Source organism: Colias philodice, chromosome 3, assembly GCF_061535455.1.
Source record: "Colias philodice isolate Cphi_HAF_F1 chromosome 3, ilColPhil1 Martin Lab GWU primary, whole genome shotgun sequence".
NCBI classification, from domain to species: domain Eukaryota; kingdom Metazoa; phylum Arthropoda; class Insecta; order Lepidoptera; family Pieridae; genus Colias; species Colias philodice.
The window spans coordinates 2,014,583-2,025,378 of NC_143088.1; the positions used below are offsets into that span (position 1 = coordinate 2,014,583).

General features: G+C 35.0%; 1 protein-coding gene across 1 annotated transcript; it reads left to right on the forward strand.

Moving 5' to 3' along the window:
- The first annotated feature begins 85 nt into the window (after positions 1–85).
- Positions 86–10,796, forward strand: CCDC151 (Coiled-coil domain containing protein 151). Its single transcript, XM_089714940.1, has 12 exons — positions 86–360; positions 1,217–1,416; positions 1,817–1,996; positions 2,674–2,762; positions 3,063–3,159; positions 6,088–6,268; positions 6,606–6,719; positions 6,910–7,087; positions 7,803–7,947; positions 8,900–9,055; positions 9,897–10,017; positions 10,623–10,796. Exons 1-12 carry the CDS (start codon positions 255–257, stop codon positions 10,736–10,738), a joined length of 1,683 nt encoding a protein of 560 aa, XP_089571066.1. The 5' UTR covers positions 86–254; the 3' UTR covers positions 10,739–10,796.

The window sequence follows — 10,796 nt, forward strand, 5'->3', positions numbered from 1 at the left end:
TGTACCCCTATTTTGCTATACGAAGGGGTGAATTTCAAAATGGAATTATTATTATCTAAACCGTCGTTACTATCTACATATTTGTAATTGTTACTACAAATATTATTTTGTCAGTTTAAAGTTTATCTATTGTCCGAATTGTCATAATGATAATAGCTGTTTGCACTGTTGCTAGTTGCTACCCTAAGGACAATTTGATCGATAATTCGTTGTTGAACAATTCGAAAATACCAAGAAAGCATTATTAAAATAAAATGGCCCTGTGTTATCATAAACATCCGTTTGAAATAGAGACGGAAGATCGTCTGACAACAATTAATACTAAAATATTTGAGATCAAAAAGAAAATACAGCTATCAGGTTTGGTCGATTCTACACATTATTTTAGTTTCTATGTAGGTAATCACTAATCAGTCTTAGACTTAGTTCATTTTCTTCTACAGGTTAGTTGGAATTAGTAGATGTAGAATCAAATTCGGTTATCTTAGATTTAACTATAAGTAGGTAGGGCCGTAGGGAGTAGGGACCCTATGCTCGTAAGCTCTTTGAATGTTTTTGCCATAATAAAGCTTATGATAAGTAAGTCCTTTACTTTTATTATTTCGTAAGTACATATACATTAAAATAAATACAAATAAGAGGTACGATAAATTTTTCATTAAGGCTTTTACATGCGCTAATAACCTTGACCATACTTGACGGATCTCAAACCTCTCCCGCTGCACCTTCTTTTTTCCTCGCATTTTGTATTTAAAAAGATACTAATCAGTGAAACAAAATATCCTCGTCAGGGACTGTTGTGTAACTGATAATTTATTAAACATAAAATTTTCAGAGCTCTAAGTCAGCAGGTTACGAAGTTTATAGAGTATTTGCGGAAAAATCGATGACCACGGCACATTTTTTTTCTAGAAATCTATTAACTTTGGAAAAAATTCCTCGCGAGCAATTAAAGATCAAAGACCATCCTATTTTATATATTTTTTTCGGTATTGTGCTTTATGTTGTACCAGACTTTATAGAGGTTGAACATAGTCGAAATTGCCGGGTAGCGCCTTAAGTAGGTACCTACTCACATTATATTTATTCGAATTAGCAACTCGCACCCACTTTATACGAAGATAAAATGCTAATGAAATTTTTAAAGTTTTTGGTAAGTTCTTACTTCTTACTATATAATAATTACTTCATATATTGTTATTCTTCATACAAATAGACGGTCAAAGAAAATCGCATTACGAGGAAAACGAAGCAGAGAGGCAACAGAACAACGATCTCATAGACACTCTAAAGAGTGAGATCAAACTAAGATTGACAGAACTCGCACAAGCAAGGCAGGTAATCAGTGATGAGGAGGCGCAGATAAAAAAGTACCTCAATGAGGTCTGCCCTGTGGGGAATAAAACTGCTGATCAGGTAAGTCTTACCAATTTTGAAAATTTCATTAGTAGACTCTGTTCTATTAAAGTTTTTTTTGCCTATAGGTATTCCGATTTTTACTTAGATCATGGATTTTTATTTTTTAGACTTAGGTACTTTTCGATTTAAAATGTTTCAAATCTCGTTATTCGTTTGAATTATGATTATCGAAAAAATCTTTATCTAAGTAATCGCTATGGAGATTGTATAATAATTAAAATTTAAAAGACGATTATTATACCTATTTTGAAAGCATTTTCAATTTGTATTATTACCGGTTGTTATGTACCTTTATTAATTTTTTTAACAAGAAGCGCGTCTAGTTAACAAAATTTCACGTACCTACCTACATATTTACCTACTTTTAATTTTTAAATGATTTTTTACATTGTAACAGGTCATTCACAATCTAGATTTAAAAGTTATAGAACAACGAAAGATGTTGGACCTCTTGAAATACGAGAAAGGCAGTAAGAAGAAGAAATTGAAAGAATTCGAGAAAGAATATGAGAAATTACTAATTGAAAGCACAAAAAGTGACCTCGTTAAGTCGAAGATGTCAACCAGATCTAAAAAGGTAATTTACTGACAATTTTAATGGACTTCCAAAAAAAGAAGGAGTTTATTTGTATGTTCAACGATTTATCCGCCACATGAAGACTGGACCGTTTTCGGTCACCCCACGACATCTATTGCAATCAGAATTAAATATCCTAACTTATATGAGACAAATACTTAAAATTACAATGCATTCAATATAATATATAAATATTTGAAAGAATTGAAAAACCTTATTGAGAATTAAATCGCCTTCAAAAGTTAAAAAATCAAGTCAAAGCCCCAATAAAAGTGCCATATATGCGCAAAAATCTTCTGATACTATTTTTTTTTTTTGATGATTTCTTTTTAAATACTTTTTTTTGTTTACTAATTTAGATTTGAACAATAATTTAGATAATATAAAAATACTTTATAAATAGCAACATTTTATTTAAGAATAGAAAAAAAAACGATGCGAAGAATCGAATCCCGCCCGATTCGAATTTCGAACCCACATCTTCTGTCGTATCGTCACAACGCGTTAGTTACGGCACAGAATAATTATTACTAGTAGCTTTACGGCAACAGGTTATTTAAAAAAAAATACATTAAGTACTTAGCCAAATATAATTCATTCATACGTTACTGCAAATAAAATATCTACCCAAAAATCTACCATAGAAGAAGTTTGTTCAAAAATACTTTTATTTCCAGCACATTTCCCATTTGGAAAACGAGATCCACACAGTTTTAATACAATGGACTGAAGCAGAGTTGGTCAAGAAGAAATACGCGTCTATCAAGTAAAATATTTTTTTAACTCGTTTTTCTTATACTGATTATAAATAGTCACTATGTATTTATATACGAGTACATTTTTGAGAACATATTTTAAATTACTCCCAATAGAATACGATACATTTTTAGGTTAGAAAAAAAACGACAAATGTAATCAAAGCTTTATTTCTTCTTCCACATTTAGTTTTATTGTTGAAATTTATTATGAAATATATTATGTAACTATTGAACTAAATTATAAAAATACGCTAGTAACTTGCTAGTAATAATGGTGATTGGTGACTTGATCATATTATTGTGTATAGGCAGGCGCTCGTAGAAGACTCCGTGAAGTTTGAAAGTTCTCTGGCTAAAATAGAAGACCTACTGAAAAAGCAACAGGAGGAAATAAAGAAACTCGAGGTTAGTCGATATTGTGATATAGCTCAAAGACGTTAAAAACATATTTGAATACTTTTTATTGTTACATGATATTTTTATAGATAATAATAAGTAAGCAGGTGTCCATCTAGCTTTGAAATTAGCACTAGAACTCATTTTAATTAAATTAATAAAACAGAAATATGTTTCTCAGGAATCCATTCAAATGCATTGTCTTTGCATATATGTATAATATGCGTGTTTATACGCCTAAACATGCAATGCAGTATGTCAGTAGGTAGTCCTATATATATTTTTATTATGTTATAGTTTTTACATTTCTAAAAAAGATGACCCTATTTGTATGAACTATGACCATGATAAGAATTATATAGTATGTATGTATGTATTTGTATGGCCGCGGCGGAACGGGCGTACTTCTCTATCGAGCATATTATATTAATATAAAATATGATAGATATAGTGCATATGCCTAATTGTGCATTAGTGTACCTATAATAATGTCGTGTACATATTGAAGTGAAAGTTCTTTAGGCGCGTTGAGAGGGGCCGTTCAAGTATTACGTAAGCACCAAGGCGGGGTGGGGGGTCTCTGTTTTGCTTATTTTGGATGACATGGGGGGTGGGGGGGTCTAGATGATGATTACGTCATCGTTAGTTATTAAAGTTTTTTCGGGGATTCCCGCAAATAATACATATGCGTAGGCACTCGCTTTGAGAACTGATTAGGGGAATTACCGCGCATTAGGAAATTACCGTGCGCTATTCACTTGTCTAATAATTCACTCTCGTGCCGGCCGGCTGCATGTGCGCTATCTATCAGTATGTTTAGAGCACCAAGATTGAATAGCTCGATGAGAGTGACGTAGACATTCCAAAATCAGATGAAAGTGAGCAGACGCACACCACAGAGCAGCAATCCAATGTCATCGATAACTTAGAATCATCGATTCAGGTTTCATGGACTGAAGACTGTTAATGTGTTCCGAAAAATATATTCTTTATATTAGTTATGTTCTTAATTTCTGATTATATTTTTTTTGTCATTTACTCTGTGTGTATCAGTTAAACCTAATATTTTCATGAATTTTCCTATTTTAAAAATAACAATATAAAAAAACATTTATTACTAAAAATGTTTACGTAAGCATAGGGGGAGGGGGTAAGTCTTAGAGTATTGATATCTATAGAGCGCGAACAACCAAGTGGGAACAGTAGGCACAGGTGGGAACAACACGACGTTCCCGCCGCGCGCGCTCGTAGTCGTGGTTGAGTGCTGACGAAGTGCGTTGCTCTTGATTTTTATTCATATCTAGGAATAAACATGGTGAAATGTGCAGTTATATCTTGCAAAAACGATACTAGAAAATACACAAAATTTAAATCCAGTATCACATTTCATCGGTAAGTCGATTGTTATACTTATTTTTATGAAAATAAATCTAGCATCGCGGGGGTGAAGGGAAGGTGGAAGGCGGACACGCGCAGGCTCGCTCGCGCGCCTCACTGCCGCCATTTTATCGTAGTGATGTGACCTGATCAACGCTGTACTCGATATAAAGTTTACTAGAAGAACTATATTTTTACAAATTATTTATTTAACTTTAAAATTAAAACTCTTTTAAAAATGTATTATAATTATAAATAAATTTGTGGTGTGTTTTGTATGATACACTTTCTAATATGTATTATGAATGCGAATGTATTATAGTGTAAATGTAAAGTATGTAATTTTACGATATATTTTCTGAACCGCTAAATTGATTTTGAAGATTTTGATAGTAGAATGGATAAAAGGAAATAAAAAAATTATTAATATTATTGATTAAATTATCAGTTTAAATTATTAATTATTTCTTATTTTTATTTAACATTTTTAAAACATTACTATTATTGTTTGATTTATTATTTAAAGAAATAGCACTAAACCCGACCGTTTATTTTATTAACTTTATTATTTAAAAAGTAGAAGAAATATTCAAATGGAATAAACAAACTTAATTCAGTTGGTAAACAAATTTAAAATTACATATTTATACTTTATTCATATATTTTTCCTTTAATAACTTATTGAACATAAAATTTACTTATGATACATATTTATTTCCATAACTTATCGATAGTTCAACACGCAATTGATACCTACCCATCCCTATTGGTCACACACACATCGATATAGTATCTATAGCTCATCTGCCTACGATGCGCACTGAGCAATTTGTGCAATACACGCGCTCTATTATATTGTATTAATATATACTCTAAGGGGTAAGTGCTTTGCTTACTTTTGATGACAAGGGGGGCGGGGGGGTAAAAAATGGTAAGAAATCTGCTCACGTAATACTTGAACGGCCCCAGAGTAAAATTTCAAGATCGCGTCATGGAGTAAGGCGACGGTTTTGGTATCTTTGACTCTTGCCAGAGAAGTTTCACTTCTGACGTGTGCTCACACACACTGTCACACACTCCTTGAAATTTTACTCTCAATGCGTCTAAACAAGTTTCACTTCACTATTTACACGTAATTATTATACACTAATGCGCAATTATTAGGCAAAAAAAAAACAAAGAGAACACTAAATGCAGCACGTCCGTGACGAAGCGTTATCCATGCGTATACGCGCGACCGCAGCAGCCACAGCAGAAGCTGCGCGTGCGCACGACGCGGAACATTCTAGAGCCGCTGAAAGAGCATACTTCTCTATCTAGCTTGTTATACAATACAATATAATTTTATTGTATAATATAAAATGTGCATAGATAGTGCTAAGTGCATATTATGTACATAGTAAAAAGGCACTATCTATTGGGTCGGGAACCAATAACAGTTTGTTATTAGTTTATATCTGATTGTTAATTGTTATGTCGTCCGAATAAAGTGTTGTGTTGTTGTCCAAATAAACACAAAAGAGTTACAAAAAATAAAACAAAATCATCCATATTATACAGCACGTCCGCGACGAAGCGTTATCCATGCGTATACGCGCGACCGCAGCAGCCACAGCAGAAGCTGCGCGTGCGCATGACGCGGAACATTCTAGAGCTGCTGAAAGAGCGTACTTTGCGCAGAGGTTTGAGGAACGGCGCCGGGAGATGGAGAAGTTGGAGAAACGGATCTTTCCACCTGCTTGTGAGGATATTGTAAAAAAAAACTTTTTTTTAGTTATTAATTTTGAGAATGCAATGAAAAGATTAACTAGAAAGAAAAAAAAAGTGAAAAATAAAATCTGGCTTATTTTTTTATACGTTTTTCTGTTTATGAAAATTACTCGATGCAGCTTATTTGTTTGATTTCAGTTCACAAGAAGTTTTACCATCAATAAAATCTATAGTGTTGTACAAAGTGAAAACCACGATTGTAGTTGCTTCATCATCAAAAGATTTTTTTACGTTTAATCCAAGCATGATATTTAGTATTTCATTTGACTAGTCTCTCTGATTAAAATAAAAAAATAAATAAATTACAGTGCGTTCAGTACGCCAAGATTCAACCGGCTCCATGGACGGTGAACCTGCAGTGGAAGAAATATCACCAGATCAGGAGATGGAAGAGATATTCCAACGACTTATGAAGCTTACCGGTATGTATAGGGCCAAAGTATCAATTTCTAAGATAATATTAATAAAGAATGAAAAATGTATGCAAGATATAACTATACTAATTAAAACTGGCAGAAATTTGTTGAAAATTGTTCAAAACATTAAACATGCCATAAAAAACCTTATTTTCCTTAAGGAACATTTACTACTAAATATAGATGTAATTTCCAGGAGTAACAGAACCGGAGCAAGTATTCGACCGGTTCCGAGCCCAACGGGAGACCAGTTCCCGTCTCAACTACTTGCAGCAGAGCATCGAAGACGAGAAGCTGCAGCTGGAGCGAGCGCAGACCACGCTCATGGCGGAGCTGGAGGGCTACAAGTTCGCGTCCGTCAAGGACAAGGACGAGTGAGTGGACTACAGGGGTAGGCCACACTTACACTTGCAGCAGAGCATCGAAGACGAGAAGCTGCAGCTGGAGCGAGCGCAGACCACGCTCATGGCGGAGCTGGAGGGCTACAAGTTCGCGTCCGTCAAGGACAAGGACGAGTGAGTGGACTACAGGGGTAGGCCACACTTACACTTGCAGCAGAGCATCGAAGACGAGAAGCTGCAGCTGGAGCGAGCGCAGACCACGCTCATGGCGGAGCTGGAGGGCTACAAGTTCGCGTCCGTCAAGGACAAGGACGAGTGAGTGGACTACAGGGGTAGGCCACACTTACACTTGCAGCAGAGCATCGAAGACGAGAAGCTGCAGCTGGAGCGAGCGCAGACCACGCTCATGGCGGAGCTGGAGGGCTACAAGTTCGCGTCCGTCAAGGACAAGGACGAGTGAGTGGACTACAGGGGTAGGCCACACTTACACTTGCAGCAGAGCATCCAGGACCAAAAGATTTATTGGCTTGTTGGTATTGTTAAGTTAGGTCATTGGTTATTGTGGAAAAGTCGTATAAAATGTAGGAAAGAGGAGCTTTTAATTTCCAACCATATCTATAAAACGGAGTGTATTCAAATTAATCTGAAGAAAATATAATCAGAGACATTTTGAAAAAATATTGAAGGCAGTTTTCGTCTCCTGAATAATAAGTCTGTAAAATTTATATTCATTCCATCATATTTTCAGAGGTCAAGATGAAATAATGAATCTAAAAACAGCAATAAAAGAAGAGGAAGAATCATACGACACTCTGAAGAAGGAACTGGAGGAACTCGAAAGCTTCCTTCTTGATATCAAGAAATTGTTATACGATCTGTGCAAGTTGCTCGAGGTGAGTTTATGTTAAATGTTGTTCATATGATATGACTTCAATTATATATGAAGGAATGATTTTGTAGGTTTAATAGAAAAAAAATAGTTAAAAAACCCATTTAATATAACTAAAAATCAAGTATTGATGATGAAAAAATAATGATTTTTGCCAGTGCGCATGGTTGCCGCGTATCTTGAATGAGTTGCGAGAAACATAACGCTCTTATTGAATTTTGTAATGTTTTTGACGTGACAACGTCTTATAATTCGATAGAGCCGGCTGCACGCACGAAAAAACATGACTCATGCGGCGTTACCTCGCTCTGAGGCGTTCCATGTAAGGCTTGAAGTGCAAGCGAGAGCGCGGAACGAGCGACAAAGAAGCACAATCAGACGTTGTCACGTTCAACTATCGTCAGTAAACCGACTTTACAGACAACCAATTTTTTTTCTTTTAACTTTAACTTTGCCTCAAAGTTTGACTTTGACTTTGGCTTACACTTTGATTTAGACTTTTACCTTGACCTTAACTTTGGCTCTGACTATAAGTTTGACTTTGACTTCATTGACGGATTTTCTGTCTTTATCTTGTCTTAGCATATGAACTTGTGTTAGTAAAAACTGATATTCTATCTGTATGAACTCATAAGGGAAGGCACTGTTTTCTGAGACACAGGTAATAACCTAGTTCAGAAGGCAGAGCAAAATTGTGAACTGAATATGTAAAATTTGCTAATAAATATTATTTTATTTTAACGTGATAACGTTTTTAAAATCGTTTTAGTCGGGTGACATGTTCAGAAACTTGTGTCACACCAAAACCTCACGAGCGCGATCGCAGGTATAACGAGTGAGAGACGGACCGATCTCCCGTCTCATCTCGAGCGCTGCCACCAATAAGACGTTATCACGTAAACATCTCGATCGTAAACCTACTTTACAAACAACCATTTTTTTATTTTATCCACTAGCCAGTAGTTCCTGAGCCGCCAACACCTGAATGGACGGCAGAAGCACGTGATGTACAAGAAACTATACGCGTAGTAGCCGTTCGGCTTGAACGGGCAAGGGATAAACATAACACGCTAATAGAACGGCCCAGAGATGGCGTTGCTATGCCTTCTAATGTGAGTTTTTAATAATTATCATGCTTATTTTAAGGATGGAGGTTATCGATTAGAAGTTATTCATTTATAAATGACTAGCTGCTCCGCGCGGTTTCACCCCCGTGGCTCCACTCCTGTTGGTCGTAGCGTGACGATATATAGCCTATAGCCTTCCTCGATAAATGAGCTATCTAACACCGAAAGAATTTTTCAAATCGGACCAGTAGTTCCCGAGATTAGCACGTTCAAACAAACAAACAAACTCTTCAGCTTTATAATATTAGTATAGATTTAGTCTAAAAATATTTTTTTAATAATCAAAAATATCCTGTCGGCTGTCCATGATTTTTCCAGTAAACCCATTTTTAATACATTTTTTTAGACTAAATTTATCACCAGTAGCATATAAACAATTTAGTATATTGACTATGTTTTTCTTTCGATTTTGTTTCATTGTATAAGTGTTATTAATGTGAATGTTGTGTACACCTATAATTGATAAATACATAAGATACAATTAATTAGATAATGTCATCCTATATATAATGTAATGTGTATTTATTGTTGTGTGTTCCATAAATAAATAAATAAATAAATAAATCATAAAATTGGTCTCATTCTATTATCACCACGGTGAAGGTCGATTTAGGTTCGAATATTCTACTAATAATACATATTCTAATTAATTAAACTAGCTTACTAAATACTTAACTTCTTTACTATATTTGAGAAGAAATGATGAGATGGATCTGTAGCCAAAGTCGCCTATTGTGCAATTTATGTGTATTTCATTTTATGTAATGTCTGTAATTTAGTGTGTACAATATTCATTCATTCATTCATTCATAATCTGTGACGTCAGCCCACAAGTGTAGCCCCATCAGTAGCGGCGTCAGCGCCGAGCCACAGCACACAGCGCGACTCGGAGCGGATCGCGCTCGCATACCGGGACCTCGCTCAGAGAGAGCCCGGCAAACCGCCCGGTGAGATATACATGAACATACATTTGAAACATATGCGTTGTAGTAAAAAACATAATATGACCATAAATATATGACAACTATGCATATGCGACGTGGCAGTAATAAACATGACTTGACATAAACCCATATGACATGAGAATATGACGGGACATAAACCCATAATAATATACATGACGTGACATAAACCCATATAACGTTACAATACTACGCATGACGTGACGTAAACCCATTTAACATGACAATACTCTGCAAGACGCGACATAAACCCATATAACGTGACAATAATATACATGACGTGACCTAAACCCATATAACGTGACAATACTACGCGTAAAACGTGGCTATATGACATATTGTGTATGACATGACAAAAATACACACATAGACTCACATACATACATTAATTATATATAGTACATTTTTTTTAAGTTAAAAAAATTAAAAAATGTAAAGACCCGTCAAGGTTTGGGAGGAAAGGGAAGCCAAGAACCTTTAAAAAAATAACTCATTATGTCTGTAGTTATTCTTTTCTAAATATATATTTTTATTTATTTATTTATTTATTTTTGATTAAATATAAAACAACAATTCCTCATAAATTTCAGTATCTGATGAAGAAGAAGACATTCCTTCAAGGTGTTACCTGAAGAGGCAAGCCCAGCTCATCATTGATACTAAATGTCGCAGGAAAGGCTTCCGACCACCATACCCTCGGAGATAAACAGCAGCTTAGACTGAACTGTTATTATATGAATGTAATATGATAAATAAAGACGGAA

What these genes read in the sequence shown, in the direction of transcription:
- CCDC151 (XM_089714940.1), top strand. Translation starts at nt 255, where the DNA reads ATGGCCCTGTGTTATCATAAACATCCGTTTGAAATAGAGACGGAAGAT. An exon ending in TGTCAACCAGATCTAAAAAG is followed by an intron (nt 1,997 to 2,673) that starts GTAATTTACTGA and finishes TTTTATTTCCAG; the next exon opens with CACATTTCCCATTTGGAAAA. An exon ending in AAGAAATACGCGTCTATCAA is followed by an intron (nt 2,763 to 3,062) that starts GTAAAATATTTT and finishes TATTGTGTATAG; the next exon opens with GCAGGCGCTCGTAGAAGACT.